Source organism: Sordaria macrospora, chromosome 7 (assembly GCF_033870435.1).
Source record: "Sordaria macrospora chromosome 7, complete sequence".
Taxonomy (NCBI): domain Eukaryota; kingdom Fungi; phylum Ascomycota; class Sordariomycetes; order Sordariales; family Sordariaceae; genus Sordaria; species Sordaria macrospora.
In genome coordinates this window covers 3,491,747-3,517,601 of record NC_089377.1, presented here as the reverse complement: position 1 = coordinate 3,517,601, position 25,855 = coordinate 3,491,747, and the positions used below count along the sequence as shown (strand labels likewise).

General features: G+C 51.1%; 5 protein-coding genes and 1 non-coding gene across 6 annotated transcripts; 4 read left to right on the top strand and 2 right to left on the bottom strand.

Annotated features, from left to right (window-relative positions):
• Positions 1-494: 494 nt before the first annotated feature.
• On the top strand, positions 495-3,333 carry SMAC4_08682 (uncharacterized protein; the record flags this gene model as incomplete). Its single annotated transcript, XM_066090838.1, has 3 exons — positions 495-944; positions 1,009-1,452; positions 1,522-3,333. The coding sequence occupies exons 1-3, from the start codon at positions 633-635 to the stop codon at positions 3,331-3,333; spliced, it is 2,568 nt and encodes an 855-aa protein (XP_065947839.1). The 5' UTR covers positions 495-632.
• Positions 3,334-6,623: 3,290 nt separating this feature from the next.
• On the bottom strand, positions 6,624-6,708 carry SMAC4_14145. Its single transcript is given in 2 exon segments — positions 6,624-6,659; positions 6,672-6,708. It is a non-coding gene; the product is annotated as a tRNA-Ala (tRNA).
• A 2,797-nt stretch (positions 6,709-9,505) lies between these two features.
• Positions 9,506-11,325, top strand: SMAC4_08683 (uncharacterized protein). The gene is made up of 2 exons (XM_003347360.2): positions 9,506-9,690; positions 9,750-11,325. Exons 1-2 carry the CDS (start codon positions 9,508-9,510, stop codon positions 11,229-11,231), a joined length of 1,665 nt encoding a protein of 554 aa, XP_003347408.1. The 5' UTR covers positions 9,506-9,507; the 3' UTR covers positions 11,232-11,325.
• A 2,224-nt stretch (positions 11,326-13,549) lies between these two features.
• On the bottom strand, positions 13,550-14,784 carry SMAC4_08684 (uncharacterized protein; the record flags this gene model as incomplete). The annotated part of the gene is made up of 2 exons (XM_003347361.1): positions 13,550-14,418; positions 14,496-14,784. 2 exons carry the CDS (start codon positions 14,782-14,784, stop codon positions 13,550-13,552), a joined length of 1,158 nt encoding a protein of 385 aa, XP_003347409.1.
• Positions 14,785-17,901: 3,117 nt separating this feature from the next.
• On the top strand, positions 17,902-18,781 carry SMAC4_08685 (uncharacterized protein; the record flags this gene model as incomplete). The annotated part of the gene is made up of 2 exons (XM_003347362.2): positions 17,902-18,144; positions 18,213-18,781. The coding sequence occupies 2 exons, from the start codon at positions 17,902-17,904 to the stop codon at positions 18,537-18,539; spliced, it is 570 nt and encodes a 189-aa protein (XP_003347410.1). The 3' UTR covers positions 18,540-18,781.
• A 1,748-nt stretch (positions 18,782-20,529) lies between these two features.
• SMAC4_08686 (uncharacterized protein) lies at positions 20,530-21,168 on the top strand (the record flags this gene model as incomplete). The annotated part of the gene is made up of 1 exon (XM_003347363.1): positions 20,530-21,168. The coding sequence occupies one exon, from the start codon at positions 20,530-20,532 to the stop codon at positions 21,166-21,168; it is 639 nt and encodes a 212-aa protein (XP_003347411.1).
• Between the last annotated feature and the right edge of the window lie 4,687 nt (positions 21,169-25,855).

Below are 25,855 nucleotides of genomic sequence, written 5' to 3'. Positions count from 1 at the left end.
GTTGATGGCCTCCTCGTATAGGATCAGAAATTCGGGATCTGCAGGGTCCAAATGAGGAAGGTGAGATTTTTTTTTCCCTTGTATTATTTCGCTTCTGAGACCAATCAACTAACGAACTTAAAACACATGTCCAGCGATCATACCGGAAGCTTATGATATGCCGTGGGCACCGGCGTTTACAGTGAAGCGAGTGGACGAATCTGAAGAAAGCAAGAGTGACGTTGCGGCAAAGTCAAGTGGCATTAACAGCAAAACTGGGGAGGACGAGGATTGTCAGCCAATGGGATTGGCGATCGTAGTTAATGCCAATGCTACCTTACCATCCCTGAAAGAGAATGGGTACTACCCCGTCACACTATGGGAATGGAGACTGTGCCACTCTTGGTACGGGGTACGCCAACGCTCGGCATCTCAAGTCCAGGACATGATCATCTCCCATTCTGCTGTCCTTTGCTGGTCAGCGTCGGCGTCCAGATTCGAGGATGACCTTCTGTCTGTTCCCCCCTATCCGCATATCCGACCTCGTCATATTCATCGGTCTTTACTCCCCCTGAACTTGCCTGCTCAATACATGTCCCCAGCACATATTCCCAACTGGACAACCTTCACATGAGCAAAGGCACTTCCTAGCGATGAACCTCCGTTCCAATGGCCAGCTTGATCCAGCTGTCCTGACGGTGGCAGCAGCTGTAACTTGCACATCTCTGGCTCAGTACCTGACTGCTAGAGCTACAGAGTCTGAGCTTTCCTCGGAAGCTGTGTGTTGGATCATACTTCCATCCCTTTTCAGGTTCCACGCCAAGCCCTCGAAATATGTACCTCCGTTAGGGGATGTGAGCCTTAGCAAACGCCCGACTGAACCACTACGACTTTGGGGCCTTGCGGTGTGTATTGTTGCCCTCAGTCTCTCTAAAACAGAGTTCAGTTCGGTAGTCTGTTTGTTTGTAAGCCATCCTAGTTACCATGGACCCTTTCACGGATACCTGTCTCACACAAAATCTTCAATAGCCTCTTGCAACACCACTGCTGTTCAAGGCCCATGAATATCTCCAATCACGGTCGGGCGCTTTGAGGTATGAGACTTCTAAGGAAAGAGCCTTGACTCACTCGTTCATCAATACCTTCTTGGGATCACTCCTGTCTGCGGCAGTTGCTGTGTACGCCTTGACAGCATGGGACGTCAAGGCAGCTACCATAGCGGTAATACCGTTTGTGGTTCTCGTCGGCTTCTTTGCGTCGTTGAAGCATTTAATGGGAGATCAAGGGCGCTCATATAATTTTCCTGTTGGGTTGGAAGACATCATCCGGCCTGTCTCCTTGCGGGTCGTTGGTCTCTTGATTATCCTGCAGTTTGTCGACATCTGGGCGTTTGGCTTTCCCAGAATCGATGGTGTCTTGACGGTCCTTCTGGGATTAGCGAAGGCTCTATCGTGGTGTTTTGCTGTTCAAACTGTACGTCAGCCGGTGCTAACGCATTTGTGAGTTGCTTGAGTAGACGAGTGGCACTGACATCCTTGACAGACAAGATATACACCGGTGTCATGGCGAATCGTCACCGTGATAGCCACCTTCGGCTTGGTTGCCACTCGTGACCCGTCCATCGAGCCTTCAGACACTCAGGCTTTTGTGAACGTTGTTGCTTCCCTTCTTGCTCTTGTTCAAACCATCTACATGGTGCCAAAGAACACAAAACAGCGAGCCCTCCTCTGGGTCTTCGTCCTTGTTCCCCTCATGCCATACCTGGCAAACATGGTCGCTATCAGGGCTGCCGAGTCTGCAGCGCAGCAACTGGCTTCTCAACATCCCGGCCAACACCCGGTAGCACAGCTGATGGAGAAGGCGAAAGCAGACTTTGACGCCATGTTATCCAGACAGTCAAAGACTTACGACCAAGCTGTCAAAGAGTACAAGCGTCGATACAAGGTAGATCCACCATCAGGGTTTCGGGGCTGGTACGACTTTGCCGTGAAGAACAAGTCCCCGATCATCGATGACTTTGACACCATCTACCAGTCAGTGTCGCCATTCTGGAAACTCAGCGGCCAAGAGATAATGGACGTGGTGAACAGGGCATATAACACACCGTATAGCGAGCTGTGGCAGTGTACCTTTCGCGGCGAGACCGCAAGGACCGAGTGTCGGCATCCATACCGCAACTTCGACAGACATCTTACCCTTCTGCTCAATAAGGTTCTTGGAGATCTGGGGGGGGTCCTTCCTGACATCCAGTTCGTTGTCAACCATCTTGACGAGCCGCGGGTGGTCGTTCCACCTGACCAAGACCCCATCGACACGCGCTTTGCTCTTGCCGATATGTCCCAAAAGCCAGTTTGGAAGGAACTAACCGTTCCTTGCTCCTCCTCCTACAACCAACCCAATAATACTGCAGCTAAGAGCATCAAAACCTTTGGCCTCCCTTTCGTCACATCCGCGGCTTCTTCGCTCGACATCTGCGCAAACCCTTCCTACGCTAACACCTACGGCCTCTTCACTTCTCCTGTCTCGCTTCGTCTCCTAACCGGTCTCGTCCCCGTCCTCTCCACCGGCGCACCGTCCACCATGTCCGACATCCTCTACCCCTCCGCCGCCTACATCGAGTCCGGCTTCGTCTACGATCCCACCCGCGACATCCCCTGGGATAAAAAGTCCAACAACCTCTACTGGGCCGGGTCCACAACCGGCGGCTCCGCCTCCTCTTCTTCTTTTGAACAATGGAAGTCCTTCCACCGGCAACGCTTCGTCTCTCTTGCCCAAAACCTCAACCACAAGCCACACACCTACCTCCACTCCCTCGGCAACGGCGGTATCACCGCCGCTACCTCCTCCTTCCTCAACAGCCGCCTCTTCTCCATCTTCTTCACTCGCTTCCAGTTCTGTTCTGGCACCACCTGCCGCGCCCAACGCTCCTTCTTCCGCACCAAGTCGTACGCCGACAAAGACGAAGCCTTTAGGTCTCGTCTAGTCTTTGACCTCGACGGTAACGGCATTTCGGGACGGTACTACAAGCTTTTGGCGAGCAATAGTGCTGTCCTCAAGCAGACGCTGCTGAGGGAGTGGCATGATGATCGCTTAGTGCCGTGGGTGCATTATTTTCCTGTCAGCATTGGGATGGAGGAATTGCCGGAGTTGATGATGTATTTGACGAGCACGGGGGAGGGGAGGCAGAAGGCGAGGGAGGTGGGCGAGCAAGGCAAGGAGTGGTGGGGGAAGGCGTTGAGGGAGAGGGATATGGGTGTTTATTTGTATCGGTTGTTGCTGGAGGTGGGGAGGTTGCAGGAAAGGGGGAGGCGGAGGGGGGAGCCAAAGGAGGAGGGGGTGGTGGGGGGTGGGTAAGGCAAGGTAGCAGATATGCTAGGGGCTGTGTTATTGTGGTGTCTGTGCTGGTAGTAGGTCGTTCTGCTTCTTAAGAATGTGGACGGGCGTTCGACTAGAATAGGTTGAGCTCTCAACAATTACTACTTGGGATAAACCGAAACGTCTTGCTCTCTCCATTCTTTCCACCCCCTAACGCATCTTGTACGTCGTTAATGGCGCTGGGACCTATTCATATGACTAACTGGAAGTGTATCTATCAGGTTTCGTCCTCCAGGATGGGGTCTTTTGTCGGGTTGGGAACTGATCTTGGGGTATTTCCTGCAGGATTACGCTTATCTACCCAGGTGGGCTACATGGTAAGGCCCGGCTCGATCTTTTCTCGGATAAGCTGGTTCAGGCTGGGTGGTTGAATATGTGCTCTGTTGTCTCGTGAGGCGGGACAGGATCAGGTAAACTGTGGCTTGTTTCGCCCCATGGCCACTCAAAAAAAATACTGCATCGCGTATGCATGCTACATGCTAGTGAACACAGCCTACATTCTCTCACATATTTCCAATGTCTGAAAACCAGATGCATTCTTCTCACCTTGATTGTCACTTCTGCAGGCAGGACAATACGCATCTGCTTCTCGTTCAATATGAATGAGTACCTTTTCAACATGCTAAGCCACAGATGTTTCCCTGCATTGCCTTATCGTGAGCGTCCTGTCCTTGTTGGACTTCTCTTGGCCACTTTGCTTTACATGGAAACTACTGGTGTTTTTCCTTACAGACGGGGAAGATTGCGTAAAGCATGCACCCAGGTCGAAGAATAACGGAAGTCCGTCGGGGGAGCGAATTTTTCGCACACATCATCCCAGTTTCCCGAATTCTACCTCTGACTTACTATTTAACACCAGGCACCAGTCCATTTTTACAACGAAAGAACCTCCTCTTCTCACCACGCAAAAAACACCTGGATCTATACCAAGTCGAAGCATACTTCTCGAGTCATCATGACGACCTCATCTTGCTCCTCTTATGGCGACCTTTCGCCCTTGAGCTCCAAATGCCGTTCTATTTCTCTTTCAAGCCTCACAGGCATGACTGGGTACACAGACTTGACTGGGTACATAGACTTGACTGGGTACACTGAGCAGACTACCAATACTTTGTTCAAATCCATCAAGACGAAGCAGAAGAAATGGAAGAAATCCCTCCAAAAGAAATTCGCTCGACTGCTGCCGACACCCAAATCGGAAGTGGAGAAACGCAACGCCATCAAAGCAAAGTTTCGATTGAACCAAAAGAACCTCGTCGAACGCCAGGCCAAAGAAGAGAAGCTCGGGAGATCAAAATTCCTCGACGCCACAACCGAAACGGCAAATCTTTGGGTCCAAAAGATGCTCGCTGAACAACACCAGACCAAGACCAAGCCCGAGGCCGAAAAGTCTTCTTCTTCGGAAGTCCTCGACATGATCAAAGCGGCAAATGAATTCCTTCAAGAGGCCCTTGATGTATACCAGGCCAACAACGCCTTAGTCACCAGACAAGAAGACACAAACACCCCAAAAGCTCCTCACTCAAAGCTCAACGCCATCGCGTTACTGCAAGCGGCGCTCGCCGAATACCAGACCAACAATCCCACCATTTTTATGGACGAGGACGATCTCGAAATCCTCCAATGCCTTCAAGCGGCGCTTGCTGAACTCCAAACGGGGCCCAATTATAACGAAAAGAAGTCTTTGGGAAGTGGTGGAAGCCATCCGAATTCGTCAATCAGTCCCGACAGCCCTAACAGACCTCGGCATGACGACTCCGACTCCGACTCCGACTCCGAAGATCTCGACGAGTTTTCGTACCTGATTTTCAAACCTAGCGGATCTCCTCCTCCTCCATATTCACTTTTTCCTCCCTCCTAGGAGGATTGCAATTTGCATAGGTGTGACAATGGCATGAGGAAGGAACATGTCCGTGGCCGTGGTGCTCATCATTGCCAGGAATCCGATTCCACCTCAGAAGCCCCGTCCTCCTTCGCAGATTCGCTGTTCCCAAGAAGTTAAAAGACAGGGAGGGTGTTGTTGAAGTTGGTGTCTTGCTTTCGTTGGGCTGTTATAGCTGTTGTGTGTGTTGCGTGGTGTGTTTGGACAGGTTTTTAAAGATTTAAAGAGAAATGCGTTGCGTTGTGATCGTGTCGAAGGCGTGTCATTGATCTGGGATGGCAGCTTGGCTTCTTCGCTCATGTTGTCTTGGAGTACGGATGGATAATGTAGCCCGGTTTTACGTTATTTTGTTGTTGTCGGATTTTGTTGTTGTTGTTGTTATTTTTAACGTCTACTTCCGCCTCCCGTAGGGCATGAGACGTGCCGCACCGGTGAGTCTAGCATACAAAATTAAGAGCAATGCCCTAACTGTCCACCAAAACCATTAATCCGAGGGCAACCCGAGGCCTATTGCCAGTATAAATCATGTGTTGCCCGTAGCGTAAACGCGGCCCAACACCTCCAGTCGAATCGCCCAGTGGGCGAGCCGCTAGTATATGGCGGGAGATTTTTTTTATTTTTTTTTTTGTTGTTGTCAGAGTCACGGAGTGGTAGTGGACTTACCTTGCATTGCCTTGTATTGGGTTTGCAGACGAGTCTGCGGACGGACGACATGGTGAACTTGCGGTAATTGCGGAAATTGAGGGTATCACGGGTATTGTGGGATGAACGTATGATAGTATGAGTGCCCCGGTCAATGGGTAACTTTACCCGTAAGGACAGTTTCGGTACCTCCCTCCATCAATGGATTTTCTGTTCCCGCACTATATAACCCATGTCCAACAACAACACTCCAATTGTGAAGGTCAAATGGCGCGGTATTTTCGGGCTTTTGGATGCTGGGATAAGATTTCCTCCATGGCAGGAGGTACCGAAGTAGCGGTTTCCTCATTCGTCTGAGAACTGGAAGGCATGAATGAGAGAAACCCGAAGTGCCACCCTAGCGCTCGAGATACATGTGATCCGGCACGGTCGTAGATGACCTCGTGATCAAGGGACAAAGGCCGGTGGCAATGATGAATTCCGGTTTTGCCAGAGCGAGAAAGATCTCTCGCATGAGGATGTCGATGAAATGGGGTATGGAGAGGGAATGGGAGCGCAAGAAGGATATCTTTGGTTACAAGAACCTCCACCACGACTTTCACAAACACAAAACGATGAAGAGAAGCTGACTGTTCTTCGAAACAAGACATGTGATTGACAAAATGTGTAAAAAATAAAAAAAATAAAATGATTTCAGGACGAGAGATACAATAGTGAGAAAAAGAAAAAAAATGAAATTGAATCATGGACGAGCTGGGAATCGAACCCAGGACCTTTCGCATGCTCGGAAACATGCTAAGCGAACGCTCTACCAACTGAGCCACACGCCCGATTGATGTTCAACTGACTTGGATGTACAGTCTAAGATGGTAAGTGCAATGATTGTAGCTGGGAGGTACATCGGATTTTGTTGCATTTTTGGTGGATGGGGTAGAGGAGAGGGTAGATGAATGTTTTGCGCCAGTTCTTTGGTTTAGAGTTTGCATAGTGTAGTTACTGACATGCAGATTGCGGAGGAGTCTTGGCGTTGAGCTTCTGTGGACAGTGGATGACTGGGAAATCGATAGTCAAGGGTGAAAGAATGAACGATGGAGCATGGAGGAAGAGAAGTGCGTCTGCTGTAGTCATCGGCTACTAAAGAAGAGATAGTAGATATCTATACCAAGTCGAAGTGTACATCAAGGTTGGCCTGCACAGCTCGTGGTTGTATGGGAATACTCGTGTCGTAGATAAGGTCGCTTACCATACCGTGGTATCATCCATGCTTAGTCTTATCAGGATATCTCAATGTGCCCCCGGACTTTCACCATCTCACCTCAGTTCCATACTTCCATTCAGTCATTCATGGTTTTGGGAGGGTGGAGGGTGGGGGCGAAGGGCGAAGGGCGAAGGGCCGATGTGTACCGCTGCCCCCGTTACCTTGACTAACTGGCTGAATAGTTTCTGACCAAGCCACTTGGTAGTTAAACATAAGTCTCCTTCGAGGTTTAATCATGATCTTGACAAGAATGGTGATGTTAAGATGGGGTCAGGTCGCTCTTTCTGGGAATGTCGACTTATCACATATCACACACATAAACTCTGCGTATCCCCATGGTGTGTCGTCCAGCTGAGTCCCGTGTGTAGGAGCCAAGTGCGCAGTAGAGATGCCGTTCGACCAGGATGCCTCCGGTGGCTGTTCCCGCCATTCCCACTAACCCTACAGGGTATGTGCCTGTGTAACTGTAACACACCCAACTTCAAAAGATAACGACTTGTCATTTCCCTTGCGCTCCAGTATCCAGACGTTGAAGGCATGGAGTTCGGCGACCGTTGCGACGTTTGAAGCCCGATTCCGAAGTTGGCGACCGGGCACCTCATCTGACTATCTGGTTCTAACGTCCGGGTGTGGTCATCCTATTCCGTCCGGGAACAGCAATGTCGATATCGGGTCCGAAGGTCAAGTCGTCCCGCATCCTGAACCTTTTGTCTGATCCTCGATATCAGTGCATTTCTTCGTGCTTGGATGATCTACAAAGGCAGTGTGCTCACTGTGCATTCTGCTGCAACTAGCTCGCTCATCCCGCGAAGCCGGTTGTTAGTGCTCACTACTCATTTACCGGTAATGGTGGACATCGCGGCGCCTGATGAGTCCGTAAGGCCAGAATCCGGGAGTCTCCCGCTTGTTACCCGAGGGTGTGAGGTTGGCTCTCGTGCCAAGGCCATTTTACCTATACCCACACTCTTTACACCCACGGGTACACAAGCAAATAAAATAAGTTCAATGAAACGCACCGGTTTTCCGAAGGACTGACGCCAGGCATGGGCTTGTAAAGTCTCGACCAAAGCGGAGAGGACGAAACCCTAACGTCCAGCCCAGTGCTCATGAAATGAGTTGAAATAAGATGTGACATTAGAGTAAATTATAGAAAATCACGGCCCTAAATGTGGTCATCATCGAGGTTATCGAATGCAATCAATGGCGTGCCATGGTTACACAGCGCACCTGATTGCTGTTCGTCTCACTGGGAATGGACCCCTGTAGGACGCTACTTGGGGGTTGTGATACGGCCTGGGACTCTTTCGTCAACCCCCTCTTATAAAAGAGAGGGCAAAAAAATTCTAGGGCAGCGAAATATTCATGGGACAAATTGAACCACTCCCAGAAAGCCATCTACCTTTTTGCACAAATAATTTCCTGAAAGTCCAGGGAAAATTGAGGAGGAAAATATAATTATAAAAAGGAAGCTTTCAAAGTTGCATCGATTTTGGTCAGGCGTGGAAGGAGAAATAAGAAACAAAGGTTCAAAACTATACCTTTGGCTGCAGCTGTCGAAATTCGTCGCACGCAATGGTTGGTGGTCGAAGTTGCACTAACAAGTTTCCTAGTGTTTTAACGCCAATGTAGATTGTCCCAGAATATTTCGCTCTGCCAGAATTTCTTTTCCCCCTACTTAATGAGCAGGGGGCTGAGAAAAGTCCCACCACCACAACCCCCAAGTAGCCATGAGGTGACCTGCAGTTGGTTGTCCAGGGGTTGTTGTTCCTCGTGGAGTAAGTTTTGACGACGACAGAAACTCCGAGCCATAAAACCGGCGAACGACCATCATCGAGGAACTGTCCGCTAGTAAGCGCCATTGTTCATTAGTAAGTGGCCTTTGGGATAAGGTGACAACACCGATCATTTCACCCTTTTGGGGGAGTTTGTCAACGGCTTCGCCTGCTCGGGACCTCAATTCGGTAAGCTTCCCTGCAAGACGCCGCGCTACTGCGGGCCCAGCTATCTCATCATGAACTTCAAAATTTGGGGTTGTAGCTAGGCACCCACGGATGCCACCAAGGCTGGTGATCGTCTGTGCGGCCTCAGGTAGTTACTGTTTGGTCAAGACATGTTGATCCGGATAGTTGACGAACGAGCAACATTACCAAGGGTTAGTAAGTCGGCGCCCGCCGCCCGATACGGATGCAGTGATATGACGGGTCCATGGTGACGCTCATGCCATGGGCTATCATTAAGCACACGGCATAATATGCTAGAAGGAAGGGCGTCTGTAGATGCCATGGAGTATAAAGGGCAACTGGCCATGCCTCATGCCTCGGATACCTGTATTCCTCACGCGCCAACGACAGCGAACCCTCAAACACCAACAATGGCCATTGCAGCATATGACACCATCATCTTCGACCTCGGCGATGTGCTCTTCGACTGGGATGAGCCGAAGAACGTCGCGTCCCTTGCCGCACTCCCAAAAGGTGCTATGCGAGAAATGATGAACTCAACCACTTGGTATGACCTCGACCGTGGTCTCCTGCCTGCCGAGGAGGCTTACAAGGTAAGCAGCTTCCTTGCTTCCACGACCTTCGTGTCCTAAGACTAACCAATGTCAAGTAGATCATGGGAGAAGAGCTCAAAATCGAGGCGTCGCTGGTACAACAGGCCATCGATGCAGCAGCGTTGTCTCTCCGAGTGAACGAGCAATGGGCAGAGCTCGTGGAAAAGCTAGCTGCAAAGCCTGGGCTGAGGGTGTATGCCATGTCGAACATCTCCAAGGAGCACTTCGAGTACATACGGACGTTGCCGTTCCCATGGGAAGCCTTCACTCGCGTCTTCACCTCCGCGGCCGCCGGTATGCGCAAGCCGGACCTCTGCTTCTACCAGTACGTCATCAACGAGACTCGATGCAACCCTAGTCGTACCATCTTCCTCGACGATCGTACGGAGAACATCGTCGCTGCTAGATCTTTCGGCATTCGGGGCGAGATCGTAACGGAGAGCGAGAGGACCAAGGAAGGAAGGATATATCGGTTTTTCAAGAACGTAGTCTTGGGGGAACCCCTTGCGCTTGCAGAAGCCTTCTTGCACTCCGAGAGCGGAAAGCTGGATTCCATCTACTCCGAGAAGGGAGTGGTTTTCAGGGACAACTTTGCCCAATTGCTGATCTGGGGATTGACGGATATGGAAGATATCATCTACCTTTTGTGGCCGGACGGAACGCGTTGGAAGGGGTCATTGCGATGCTCGTCTCCGGATGACAACGCCTCCGTGGCCAGCTCAACCGATTCAGCTGTCGTGCTCAACGACAAGGTCAGAGAGAGCAAGAAGTCACGTCCTCTTCAGGACGGCTTGTGGAACTACTTCACCGAGAAGCCAGTTGGGACCACAGAGACATTCCCAGCCGATGCCGACACCACCTCGATCGCCTACCTGACCATTCCGCAAGAGCACCTGCACCGAGTCGCTGATCCCAAGCTTGTTCTGGATGCCATGGCCGCCAACATGAACGTCGATGGGATCATGCAGGTGTATTTCACGGAGGACAGGCCACGCATCTGTGCCATTGTCAGCGTGAACATGCTTCGGTTCTTCCTGAAATATGGTGGTGATGACCTGGATCTGGACACAGATCTCCGCCTTGCTGCCACGAGGAACTTGGTTGTCAACTGCCTGGCCAACAATGCAGTGATGAATGGCACGCGCCATTACACGACGATCGAGAGCTTCCTTTACTTCATCAGCTTATTCTTCGCCGAACTGAGGGCAAAGGCCGAAAGGAATCCGACCAAGAATGCAAATCTGCTTCAGACGCTCGAAAGACATATCTATCGCTCGCTGGTACAGTCGTTGGGCAAGCCTGCTAACCCGCTGGCTTTGGCGATGAGAACGCGCGCTTGTCAAGTATTCGGCATCGAAAGAGACCTCCTTAGGTGGGAGATGGACGAGTTGCTTGTCCTTCAAGAGGAAGATGGAGGATGGCCGGCGGGTTACTTCTGCAGAGCAGGAAGAACTGGTGCTGATATCGGTAGTCGGGGCTTTACGACGGCGATGGCTTGGCGAATTCTGAAGGACTATGAGCCTGAGGGTTGTGTAGCATAGATACCGGCCGGATAGGGAGACGACAGCAATTTAAGATTTTATGGCCAAAGGGTCTCCTGCATGACGAGCCGCACTGGAACGAAAAGAAGCGGCACGCCGCTTCTGACAGGTCAGACTGGGCCATTGCCAAGGCGTAGATGAGCCCGCCCTGATCCAGATCCGTTGCAGCGAGATCTATTCGTATATCTCACGATCCGACTTGAGTGTGGTGGCGCGGTTCTCATTGGACAGCTCGGGCTGCGGCTCAAATTACCCGGAAACACGCTGAACGTGGCGGGCGCGGCGCGGTTGGCTATGCTGACCACCAGTAAGTCGAGATGTGGATGGGCATAAGACCTAATCCGAGAGTGGGAAGGCAGTCATAGACAACAGGACTTGCAATGCCACCAATGCCGAGTCTTACTTAACCAGGAGAATAAACCGTATCGTCGGCGTTTGGCTTTCGATCAAGCCTATTTCTTTTTCTTCTCCTTTGATGCTCTCCGCAGTGACGGCAATACCATCGCCTCCTGTGACCAATCGTCGGCTTTTGACAGTACAGCTGTAACCGCGACCATGAGCCGCACTCAGTGGGATGATGGACTGCATGTGGTGTACGGCAAAGATGCGCTAGAAGCTGTTCTTCCGGGGTAACTGGCACCCAAAGAGCCGGTATCGACAATAGCGACCTCAGCCTATCCGCAATACAGCCCCTTGGTGCAGCCGTGTTCCTCCGAGGAGCAAAATCAGGAGCAACAGGGACAGTTGCTCCCACAACCAGGGACGTCTTCGCCGGATCTGGAGAAGGCGGCCCCAAAGAGAAGAATATGTGGTCTGCAGAGGTCCACGTTCTTCTTGACAGCGGCGCTCCTGGCGGTGATCATAATCGCAGCAGTCGGCGGTGGTGTAGGTGGATCGATAGCGGTCAAGGACATGAAGAGGTAAGCTGGGCTATCCGGGTCGCCAGTTGTGTTTCACAACCATAGCTGACTGTCGAGAAGCAGCTCCGCGTCAGTGCCGTCTGATGACACTTCTACAGCCGTGCTTGATCCACTGACAAGCATGATGCCGCCCTCAAGCACGACAACATCCCCCTCCAGCACAAACAGCCTCGATTGTCACGGGCCCAACCACGGGAGTTCTCGATTTCGACTGCGCAGCCGTCGCCGCCAGTGGCCGTCAGATCATAAAGATGGGTTCGCAGAGCTGGGGGTTTGGCGTGGGCTGTAATCAGGACTTGACGGGAAGCGAGATCGACCTTGCCGGTTCGATAGCGTATTCGTTCGAGGGTTGGCTCTGATCATGTGCGCAGACGAACCGAATAACGAAGAACGACACATGTGTTAGGGTGTATTTTAACGGGGATTTGCCGCTGTTTATGGAGACGTATTATTTTGGGAATTGTTTTTTGAAGAGGTACTTGGCACAGCCAAAGTCGGACACGAGACCGTTGGCTGCCATAGCGAGTTTGGTGTCGTCCCTGTACACATGACGCTGGGTATCGTCGGCGGTTCGGACGAGATGTCGAGGGTACTCATCGTGAGACCAAGGAGGGCAGCATGTCGAGGGCGTTTTGTGACTTGTGACTGGCATTCAATGGAAGCATTAGAGAAAAACGAGATACCATAAGCACATACGCAGGAGAAACCGATGGGAGAGGGAAGAACCAACCGAGTTAATTGCTTAACAGACAAGGCTTGAACCTTGCCTGTACGCTGATAATGGGGTAGCGAGTCCACTGGCGATACTGGGTAGCTTTCCAAGCATTCAGACGGTGCAGTGACGCCATGCCGTTCCTCATGCGCAACAACAAAGAGTTATAAAGCAAGAGATCAGAAAGGAAGATACGGCGTGGATATCACAGCGTAGGAGCGTGGATTGTCATGCGATTGAAACGAGCCGAGTCGGACTGGAAGCCATTTCTGTTGCCATTGGGAAAAAGAGGAAGAGAAAGGACACGGGGGGTAGGAAACGCGCTACGGCGATGGTCAGTGCGGGGCGCCTTGCTACAGAAAATAGGTTCCAACTGCTCCACATAGGGAAGATATACCTCCTTGTGACTTTAGCTGGACACATTTTCTTAACATTCAGTGACATCAGACCTTTATTTTCACTTTGTTTGCCTCGTGTAGACGACAGAAATATCAACCACGAACTATAAAAACACCATCAACAAACACAAAAATGTCGTGGATACCTCAGCTTATTACATGGGCGTATCATCCAGTACCACCTCAAGCACGAGCTGATGTTCATCATTCACAAAAACCATGCCCAGGATGAACAACTTGGAAGTTGCTATTGTTTCCCATTCAGAAACCAGCCATCATCCTGTCCGCTCATGGTAGTTCCGCCCTACCTTCAACAACACTCTCGATACCTCTAGCGATCTCATCGGTTCTCTCCTCCGTCGTATCTTCAACCCGCCCTTCAGCCCGCCCTTCAGCCTGCTGTCCAGCCCTCTCTTCAGTCATCTCTCGCCTCTCTTCTTGTCTCAACTCGGCCCTCTCCACTGCTGGTGAGCCTGGTGGTAGTTCTGCTGTCGGACGGGTATTGCCGTGGACCTCGCTTACAGGGTTCCCATGCATTTCTCCCATCTTTGCCTGGCCCGGCTCAGCGCCTTCTCGATGTATCTCCCGTGAGACTGTGGACATTCTTCCCCATCGCCACATCAGAAACCGCCTTCTCAGAGGAAAGAACAACACCAAGCCTACAAGTAACACTCCGATAGCCGCGCCAACACCTATCCCAGCGACGGCGGCTTTGCTGAGGCCTTCAGAGGCTCTTTTGTCTGTTCCACTCGTCGGCTGTAGTGGTGATGCCGATGTCGTAGGATCAGCAGCATGGAGCCTAGTTGTGCTGAATATGGTTGCAGTCGTCACTGAATGCGCTGGCGTCGTTGGGGTGGAGCCATGGGATCCGTTGCTTGTGATGTTGACCGGACGGTCCCTGCTGGGGGGCATCACCCCTTCGAACACCCCTTCGGAAGCAAATGTTTTCTGGCGCTGGGATCCGTCACCCCCCGAAGTACGCAGTTGGAAGGGCTCGCTCTGGATGCTCACAGGCTCACGATCCCAGACACGCTCTCCCTTGAGTGTGATCGCACAAACGGGGCCGCTTTCCGAGACGTTCTGCATCTGAGGAACCGATGGGAGAGTGAAAGGAACTGTTCCGGCCGATGTGGGTACGTTGTTTTCCACCGAAGCGACTGGGAATGTTTCACTGGTGTTAGCATACGGTATCGAGAAGCGGGCCTAGGTCCCTGGGAAACACAAAAACACATACCGGTCAAGGCATCGTCACCGAGAACGAGTGATCGAGAAGGAGGGTGGTCGTCCTCCATGGTCATACACTTAAGGGACATGACGACCTTCATGCCGGGCCTGCTTTGTTCCAGCGAGTACCTGACAAGCAAAGTGTCGCCATCGTAATACACGGGGCAAGAGCCATTTGGGGGCCATGCGGGAGAGGAAATCTCGTCAAAGGAGGAAGGGTCGCGGGATTGCAGCCCACAAGCAAGGCCGAAAAATACAACTTGGGAGAGGAATCTACGTCCAGTCAGTCGATGCCACATGGTTGACACCGGCCGGGCCGTCTTTCGTCGCAAGGTGATTGCTGGAAGATTGGAGTCTCGAATGGGACTGTGTCAGGACTCTCACAAGACTGCGGAGAGGGGCTCATCGACAGGCTCTGCTGACGAACATCTGCAGGAAAGGGTTTGGCAATCCGCAGAGAGTCAAGAAAAAAAGCTTGGAGTCACGACTTCAGAATATTTACAAGGTATGTAGGCATCACCCCTTTATGCCGGCTTTGCATGCGAGCCGGCGTCCGGCCCCACCTCAACCCTGCCCGGACGTTACGACCCCGAATCGGGGTGGTGTTCTTTCCGCAGAGGCAACATCTACCTATTGCACGGTTCGCACCTTTTCGGCGGGCGACGGCCATGGTGGGGTAAAAACGACAAATCTCTTCTTCCAAAATCCTACTCCTGGATTCTTCTCCAAAACATCAACCCTTTGGCGGTCGATCAGATGGCGTTGAATGCTCGATAACCGCTTCGTCGCTTGTTCTTCTTTGGACCTTCCGACCATCCCAAATCCATCAAAGTCTGTCCCGAATGTTCACCTCGATAACTCAAAACCACCATCATGCAAGCTCGAACCTATGATGCGCATGATCGCCCCCCCAACTCAGCCCTCTCTACACCTGGCCCGATTTCTTGTGGCGGATTTACCTCCTTGCCGCTGAGCTCGTTCCCATAGTTCGTATGTGATTCCCCAGCTCTGACCCCATCGTCTCCCTTGTTCTCCACCGACTCTGATGCGGAAGCAGTACCAGCTGGAACCTTCGCTGTCTTCGCTTTCTGTCGCCGTCTCCTCCTCCACAAGAAGAATCCCAGTGCCAAAAGCGCAATCACGCCTACCCCGACACCGGCGCCTATTCCAGCTTTGGCGCCAGTGCTGAGCCCACCAGACTTCTTTAGGTCGTATGTCCCATTTCCGTCGATTATCTTATAATCCCCATTGGCGACCACGCCAAATCGATCCGCATAGGTTTTCTGGCGATGGTCTTTATCGTACCCGATCTGGATTGTGCTACTTTGAACCGTCACATCCTCGCCAGACGAACGGATCCGTGCATTGAGTACAAAGCCCAGGCAGCGGGACCGTATGCTGTCTGGAACTCCTGAAGCGACAGAAGAACAAAAGGAACAGTTCCAACGTATAACGGTATATCGCTCTGTACACCGACTGGGATTCCACCACTACATGTTGGCGTACCTTGTCACCAGAATGAGGCAGAAGTAAAAATCTCATACCGGCCGTTGCTTCGCTGACGTCCAGCGCCCAAGAAGGTGGGTACCTATCAGGTCGAGGCAGGCATTTGAGACTCATACGCAAAGAGGAGGCGAGCCCGCTGTCTTCCAACGTATACTTGACGAGTAGTTTGTCACCATTGTAGTGGAGCGGCGGAATATACGATGATGGGAAATAGAACCGATCGTAAACGGCGTTGTCACAAGTTCCCTGCGCATATACTCGGGTGAAGAGCAGGGGAAGTGAGAAGAGAATTGAAGTGTAAAGCAATTGGACCGCCATACTGGCAACGGAGAGAGATGTCATCGGCGGCTCAGACTGAACGATAAGGTCATATTTCAGCGAAAAAGTTCAGATTTGACGGAGGAAGGAGTTTGGGGGGAAGCTCCCAGGTCAATGGTTTGAAGAACAGGATTTGATAACCACCTTCATGTCGCCTCCCGAGACTCGACGTCCCAGCCAGGAGCCTAGAAGAGCCTAGCTTCCCTCCATGTTTCAAGATCCGCAGGATTTCGTCTTGAACCAGCCACTTGTATGTTAGTACTGTATATCCTTGCCCAAGCAAGGAGGAGATAGTTGCATCGAGGTCATCCACCGTGGTTAAGAGAAAGTCTGTTGCAGGCGTCGGTCACCATGGTTGTACTGTACCCCATGCATGCGGGACGCAGGTCCTTCAGCACCTGGCAAATGGCGAGGAAGTGCGCTTTTGCCTCGGCGGTTGAGGCAATTCAGGAACAGGAGCAACATCTGGATCAAAGTTGGGTTTAATACACTCATTTGTTGCAATCCATCGTACGGCTTGTTAAAACCAAAATGCGATGCGGTACCACGAAATGTTCACGCCCCACTCCGGGCCGGGCCGGACCCCACCCGGGCCCGAAAAGGGGGACCCCTCTGCTTCTTTCCCCGAAGATGGAACACCTTCGCAACTCGCACCTTCCGACTGATCATTCCCATTTGTGGATGCGTGACGCAAGACGTAAAAAGTCAATCATTGGTAGGGCAAGTTTTTGAATGGTATATTCAAGACGAGGAAGAGAAGAATACAGGTGGAAGAGAAGGAAGAGGGAGACCACCCCTATACAACACCCAAGGGCAGATCTGCCACAGAGCCCGTAACGGTGGGCGATGATTTATACCGACCTCTACCAACAGCGGCAGACTGGCACAGGCCCCAGATTATCAGTGGCAGGACCTGCTGCACTTGGGCCATATAAGTACCAAATTGTAGACCTTTCACCACGGCCCAGTAGTCTACTTAGTAGCGCGTTGGGTCCAGAAAATGCGTGGTGTTTTCCTATGCTGTGTCATTCGCCCCCTGAGCCTCCGAGTTTGACCGGTGTGAACGGCAAGCTAGCTTTTTTCTTTTTTTTTTCTACATTATCCAGCTACTTGCCAATTATTTGAATGTTTGAATGTTAATTGCGTCCCTCGTTTTTTGTATCGTCTGAAGACCACTTTGGCACTTTTCCTCACCCTCAACCAAAGAAAGTTCGGTGCTTATTCCAAGCCACGGTGCTCGGCCGCTGCCCATTATTTTCCCTTTCTACACAAACAGTAGGGACAATCTTTCGTCTTCATCGCCTTCTTTTTCGCACTCAACGAGCACCATGCCATAGGTGTGACTACGAGAAACGTATACACTTCATCACCACTCCGATCTCCTCCTTTTCCGAGGTCTCGAAAGAGTCTTAACATCTTTCTGTGGCAAAACAAGAAGCAGTCGGTTTGAATGCGGTCAAATTAAGTCTTTCAGTTATCCGTCATGCTCGTCCCAAGCTCCACTCACAAATCATCCCATAAGATATCTTTACCACGACAATAAGGTAAGTGGGGAGTTTTACCCCGACAATATTACCTTCCAGAAGAACATCATGGAAGTTCAACCCTCGGCTGCTCTTGCCCATATCCCACCTCTGCCCGCTGAACACCCAGTCCCTGGCGTTGCTGAGTTCACTCAGATGCTTTCCATGCAGCTCCGCGACATTCACATTCTCTCCTCGATCACCCTCCTCCGGCTTAGAACTGCTGCTACCGACAAAACCCTTTCCCTCTTGGCGTCTTCTCCTCCACAAGAAGAAAGCCAACCCCAAGAGAGCAATCGCTCCCACTGCAACGTCGGTGCCTATTCCAGCTGATACGGCACTGCTGAGTCCTCCTTTCTTTTTCCTTGTCTCTCCCATAGCACCTGTGGCCTCTGGGTTCCGGAGACCCTTCGTCCGTTGCGCTGGCGTCTACCTTTGAACCGCTGGGGGAGGTAGTGGTGCTCAACGTGGATGCCGTTGACGCAGATGGCTCCGTGGTTGGTGCCGAAGAAATCGCAGTCTCCAATGACGAAATGTCAGATACCATTGACGCAGCCGTGGTTGACACCAAGGAGGTTGTGGTTAAGCTTGGTGAAGCCGTCGAGGTAACCTCATCACTGGTGGAGGATTCTATTATTGTCGTTGTCGAAGTCGATGTAGAAGACGAGGTTTCCGCACTGGATATTGCCGGGGGAAAGGACTCATAGGTTCCAATTCCAGTTATGATGGGATAATCCCCATTTGGCACCTCTCCTTCAATTCCATATGTCTTTCTGAGACGGCCTTTGCCAGTATTGTAACCAAGCTCAAACTTTTCGCCTTGAAGCTTATGATCCCCATTGAGAATAAAGGCACAGGACGGGCCGCCTGTCTTCGCTTGCATATCACACAGCGACGGAAGCTCAAAAGGAACCGTTCCGCTGTGCGAAGGTACATCTCCCTTTGAAGCCACTGATGGTAGTTCACCCTTTGTTAGCTTACCAGCGTCAGGAAGTCAATCAGGTTGATGAAATACGTACCGGTCAAAGAGCCGCTATCAGCGTCTGGGAATGCATCATGGGAGACATCCCATTCACTGCTGGCTACGCATTTTAGGGTGAGGCTCGGCTCAGCAATTGTGCTTATATACCTCACGAGCAAGGTATCCTGGTCGAAGTAGAGAGGAACAGATCCTTTTCCGTTGGGGAACTAGAACTGGTCAATATTGATAAAGACGCCATGGTCCTGTCCTTTACCATGCGCGACAAACGAGGTAAGTAAGCAGATAATTTGGAGACTGGAAAACCGTCTGGCCATGATCAGCGACAGAACTTCGGGATGATGTGTGAGAGGGAGGAGCGGCGCAAGATTATGAATGCTCACGAACCGTCGGGGTTCAGGCAATAACGGCGGCGGAAAAGCTCCATCAGCCAAGAACCCAAAAAAAAGAGGACCTCACCGCAACCATGCCCGACAACCTGAAGGATTTTGTTCCCGGAACATCATGCCGTGAGCCACCGATAAGTGATCACAATAAAACCCGAACACGTTCTACGTGTTGTTTGGCTACCACTCGTTCGGTTTATTCTTTTCATACCGTTGGCTACCCACCTCAAATGTCATCGATGTCACATTCGGAAGGTGAGATTTTGAGGTCATCGGGTTGGTAGAAACAAGAGCTGTGGCACGGGTACGCACGCATTCATCACCGTGGCCACACCGTTACACTGTGTTGTTCGCACTAGTTCCTGGGTTCTGGAGACCCGAACATCCTCAAGCTATTTAACACCTGCGTACAGGTAGGAGATAGAACAGCCGTACAAGCAAAGAGGAGCTTGAAACCTAAACGAGGGCAGGGCACAGGGTTGAGAGAGGAAAGGAAGAACAACAAAATCAACCGCGACAAGGAGCACTTATACAGATTGCCCCGTACCTCCGGCTTAGCAAAGCTTGCCCGGACTTGGCACAGTTGGCCGGCGACGACGGCGACATCAGCGAGCGGAACCTGTCAGGAGGTAGATTGCGGTTGTTTTAGTTGGAGCCGTTTTCCACTAGAAAAGTGAATAGCACCTTCCAAAACTTCGCCCAATTATTCAGCGATTGCAGACGACGAGAACAGGAGCGGACATTGGACGCGGCCCCACTCCCGGACCGCGCCGGGCGGGGAGGGGACCGGACCACCGTACGCCCCGATTCATCCGGCTGAAAAGCATACTCCCGATTCGCGACCAACCCGGGAAGTAACCATCAAATACGTATGTGATTACACCATCCACCTTAGTGAGTCGCATTTCTCAAGTCACCGTCGTGAATAACTTATTAAGGTCCAAACATTCTCTTGTCCAATACCGTCTATTCATGTTTCCGTCCGTATCCAGGCAACCACGATGAAATCTCCTCAAAACAGGCAGTAGTTTTGGAGAACCTTCACTTGCTTAATGCATTTTATAGCTGAATAGGGCAAGCATGGCAGGCCGAAGGCTATTACATATGAACAATAACAATAGGAGCATAAATCTTGCCCTGCAGGCTGCAGGTATAAGAGTTGAGCCCCGGTGAGTACTCCTCACCAGGCGTGAACGCAAACCAGTATGGCCTTCTTTGGACAACAAATCAACATAAAATCTTCACATTTACCCTTTCTTCAGAGCCTTACTCAACCAATACCAATAAACGTCACCAATACCAACAAACATCACCAACATCAACCTACGTACCATGCACCCCTCCGAGCTCCTCGACCCAGGCGACCGCGCCCTCTTCACCTTCACCGAGCGCACACCTCACGGCCCCAGGCAATCCCGGTGGTACTTCGGCGTCTCCTACCACGTTTACGACGGCCACACACCTCATCTCCAAAACCCCTTCCACGACAACCACGCCTGGATCATCTACGAATATCTCCCCTTCATTAACCGTAGTATTCCATGGCAGCCCCGATCCGAACCGCCGCCCATGTCCATCGCCATCTACCGCCCCATATTCATTGACTACAACCAACCTTACGCTATAGGTAATCTCAACGTGCTCCTACCGCCGTCCATCAACCCGCCGCCCCTGGGCGTTACGACGCAAGTCATCCGTGACCGGTGGATGGCTAGTTTTCACTTGCTTACTCACCTCGACGACGACGAATGGGAATGGGTGAGGGATAGGCTCCTGCGCAACTTCTTGACTGGGAGAAGCAGGGTTGCGACAGCCGGGATAGTCCAGGACGGCCAGGACTTTATCACCATGGTGTTGGTGGAGGGGATGAGTCAAAGGGGGAGCGTTAGCGATGAGGAGTATCGGGAGTGGTGGGATGGTGTGGAGATGCATTGGAAGGGGTTTAGGACGGTGGACGGATTTGAGGGATGAGGGATGAGGGATGAGCGATGAGAAAACGAGGCTACCTATCTCTAGGGAGAAGGTTAGGGTTGGAAGAGCTGAGATAATAAGTCCCGTGCCCATGATATTGCCGCCTCGAACGTAGAGAGGGATATGAGGGGAGGGTGACTTGGAAGTGGAAGTGAAGAAGTAGAAGAGGAGGAAGAGGAAGAGGGAAGAAAGACTGACAGTAGAGGGGTACCCCTAGAGAGCTTGGTGCAGCTCAGGGTGGTCAAGGAAGTCGTGAACACCATTGCGCAATGAAGGGGAAGGTGAAGGTGGAGGTGAAAATCAGATGTGATCGACGGGATTCGGTTAACCGTGGGAAAGGACGCCACAGGTAGCAGATTGTCATCGCCTGGGGCAGGGAAGCCAAGTGGAAGGGAAAGGGTGGTCAGGACCTGGAATGCTGACCTGCAGCGCTTCTGCAGACGGGAGGAGCAGGTGCCTGGATTTTGGTGGTCGAGATGTAAGGCAATTAGCGATCATGACCCCTGGATTTTAGCGACCCATCAGTGCTATCAGCTTGTTAGTGGTGCCCTGGTTGGATCGACCCATTCTGATTGGCCAAGATCCATTCGCAAAAGAGAGAAGGAACAAAACAGACACACAGAGGACACTCGTTCATTACATTGCCAGCGCCTAAAAAAATAGAAAAATACTAGAGCTCCTGTGAGTTGTTGACGGCAAAGCTTTATTTAAACGCTGTGTTTTATCCGTGACATGAAAGATGGCGTCATCTTTCCCTTCAATCTGGGAGCTATTCACCAACTGCTAATCATGCTCAAACAAAAAGACAGTGATCAAGGCCTAACTTCTCAAGATCTTCCATAAACTGCCTCCTCGGAATCAGGAACCTAAAAATATCCCATAACCTCCTTGTCTCCATCAGAAGACGACACACCTCGCCTGCTATTGCTACATTACACTCACCAACCTCTCCTCGCCTTCAACTCACAGCACCACCAAAGCCCCTATCACCATGAACGCGGCCAGTGGTCCGGTAACAAAGCAAGCAAACCAGGCTCGTGAGTACGAGGACCCGGCGCCAGAGCCGTGGGCAGATTGGTCAGTAGGTTCCGGAGGCATGCCAACAACGGTCCGATACAGCAGATCGCCTGCTGGAGTGTAACCAGGGAACCCCGACATGGTTGCGGGTGCACATTCGAATGAATGCCAGATCTTGCCTCCCGTCGGAAAGGTCTCGTAGATGGTGTCGGTTACGGCGTTTTCGAGGATTGAATCACTAGATAGGTAAGGGAAAAATGAAGCCATTAGACAGGGGAAATTTCAAGTCTTGGAAGGTTCTTCGGAAAAGAAGCCACGGGCAACTGTTGAGATTAAATCATGGGGTGCCGGTGAAACGGAAGACGTACCAGGAGGTACCCACTCCGCCTTTCTCCATGTATATCGAGCTGTCCACGACCGCTGTTGCAAAACATGCCTTGGATGCGTCACTGTCACAACAGCCAAAGAAAAGGAGGATGAAGTCATGAACACACTACCATCAATACAGAGGAGCGTCGCAACTGGAATGAAGTCAATAACCTCCCCAAGAGCAGAACCATTGCAAAACCAAGCCATGGGACATTGGCTGAGTAAGTACCGATCACAGATCTAGCGGCCAAGCGCGGGATGAGACAGAGTAGGTACTCACAGTCGAAGTTGGTATGCCCCTGATCATCTGTGCTAAATAACGGCCCAGGTACTACGCCAACGGAAGCAGGATCGGGAGGAGCAGTTATATGAGCAGTCTGAGCAGTCTGAGCTAACGTGAATCTGAGAATGAAGAGGCCAAGAAGGCAGATGATCGATTTAGCTTGGTTGAGCATTTCCAAGATCGTTTCGTTTGAGCGTTTCAGACAAGGCAGTAACTATAAAGGGCAGGGCAAACAAAGCGGCGTCTTGAGGTCTTGGTCTTGAAGAGGATTGTGTTCTCTCTGAATTGTCAACACTGGGGAGAGGAATGGTCTTTTGTAGAAGCCGAACCGAACTGAATGACGATGGACGGATAGTGACGTGGAACGTCGTGAAACATTTGCCGGAGTTAATGGTAGGTGAGAAAACAGGTGAAGCCGCTATGAACCAATAAGCCTCCGGCAGCTTACCATCAATGGTTCGTGACAGGAGACAACTCCTTCGGTGGAACGAGCATCTGCTAGGTTCCACGTAACCCGGTAAGTAACCTGAGTACCGAAGAGAAACAGCAAAGCTTCTCGTTAGTTATGAACATCATCCCGGTCTCTGCACTCTGCCTGTCTGTCGTCTTTCCTTCAACCAACTATCAAGGCTCCAAGAACCACAAGGGCCGCGACGGGGCCGGCAACAAAACCTGCAATCCGAGCTCTGGAGGAAGAAGAGCTAGCACCGGAATTGTGGCTGCTGTCGTTGCCGTTGTGCGTAGTGGTAGTAATTTCAGTGGTAGAGGCCGAAGAAGTAGTATTGGTAGACGTCATGGGCGTCATATAGGTCGATGTTGCGGTAATTTTCGGGACATTCCGGTAGATCAATGACGTCTCAGTCTTGTCTTCCGAGACGCACGAGACGCAAGAAACAGCGATCCAGTTTTGTTTGAACAGGAGTTCGGCGGGCCAGGAATCAAAGAGGGTATAGGCCAGAGGGACCTCGTTGTCGGTGCTAAAGGGAAAAGGTAGAATGGTCAGAATGGAACATGTTGGTATTCGTGGCCAGTGTCAAGGGATGGGTATTGCACAGTGGTCGCTTGGTAGACTGCTTGTGTGGGACTTGAATCAATCCAGAGTTGAACGTACCATGTATTAGTTTGTTTACCATCGGCAAACAACATCGTGTTCTCCTTAACGGCTGTAGCAAAACAAGCTCCGATGTACGTCCGGTATTGCAACAGCCAAAATTTTGAGATGAAGTGCTGAAGCTTTTTCCAAGCTCACACTTGAACGTATCATCTGCGAGGCATGTAGTTAGTTGCCGAAAAATTGAAGAAGATGGATAAGAAGACGATAAGACAACGAGAATTGAATTGCATGATACACTGGGAAGGAGGCTATAAGCAATACTTACAGGCAATGTCAGTGCTTCCATGTTCGTCTATTGTAAGTCCCACCCAATAACCGACAAGCGTGGAAGGGTGAACCGGAGGAGTGGTTGTCAGAGCCAATGCGAGCTGGGCAAATGGAATTCCAAGGAGGTACCAAAACACCATTGAGTGGACCATCTGCGGCAATATATTCGTTTGGGCTATGTTTGGGCGTGAAAGACGAACGATCTTACAAAGTCTTGGTGAGAATGGGAATGGTTGGGTTACTGCTGCGCTATGGTTCAACGAATCGACCACACTTGGGAGTCCAAGATTTTTAATAGAAATCAGAATGTCCAAAGAGAATGTAGATGATCACGATCACTTACTTCAGCATCATATCGACGCTACACCTTGCCCCATCCGAGCCTCATAGAATAATATGAGACCAGCAGATCCAAGCGCTGTTGACCGACAACACCATACGGCTTGCAGCAAACAAGTGTGATACGTTCTACTGAAGTAATCCGAGTGTTTTACAGGAGAAAATCAGAGGCAGAAGCATCCCCGTACAGCAGGGCCTATCCCAAGCGGGCTGGATTCCAGGCAGGCCTCGCCAATGCGGTTCTCCGCCGTTGGAAAACTACCATGCGTTAGTTTCGCCGCTCCCGTAGAAGACACCCTGCGCTCACCTGGTTTGCTCTCGGTACAATATTGTATGTTCCCCTCGTTATTTGATCTTGTGTGCCCTAAACTCGGTATCCGTGGAACCTAGCACATCCTGTCTCACTTCCCCGCCAGGCAGCAAAATATGAGATGCGTTGAAAACGTTGAGAGAACATGCAGGGTTCAAAGAGAGAAGGAACAAGAGAAAGGGAGTGGTAGGGGAGAACAAGAAAGGCTGTATGGGGTAAGGAAAGCATCAAAGACCTTATCGGAACTATGTTTGCCCCTTTTGAAAAGCTCCGAATGTCAACTCAACGGAGGTTCACTTCAAGACAACATGCTTCCACTTGGAGGGATTCTCAGGAGCCACTTGAAAATTTCTCTTGACCACAGGTGGATTGTTGTGTACAACACCATTTCTGTTGCTCTTGACTACCATCGTTTTGGCAGCTGGTAGCTGAACGCACAAGTGGTGGTCAACGATGCGAAGGCGAGGTGGCCGCTGAATCAGATGTATCACTATTAAAAGAGCGCTGCGAGTCGCTGACAGTCTGTTAGTGGTATATCGACTTGGGGCTGAGCCACTAAATCCTGGCGCCGTGTCGTTGCAAATGGCAGCAGGCAGACCCTCCCCTCTTTTGATTGTCCTGGGTTGTGAACAATCTGAGTGTTTGGAAGGTGATGGGAAGCCCTAATAAGTCAGTTGAAGGCGTAACAGCTTGCAGCCACGTTGAGAAATAATAAGCTGCTGAGGTTCACGAAGAAGATGGTGCGTTGAGATGATGCCCCTGGTGGTTTAACGTTCCATGTGTTTGCGAGAGATGATCTGGAATCGTGGTGACGTCGGGAAGGATGCCAAGAAACAGTAGACTGCTGACGTTTATGCACTACCAGTACCACTGTATTGACTTTATACAATAGAGATAGGGCAGTAATAATCTCTGTGGTTCATGCTCACCGACAGGGCATTGCGTCGGTCCCCCCAACGTCGCTTCCCTGTTCTCAATCCCCATTCAA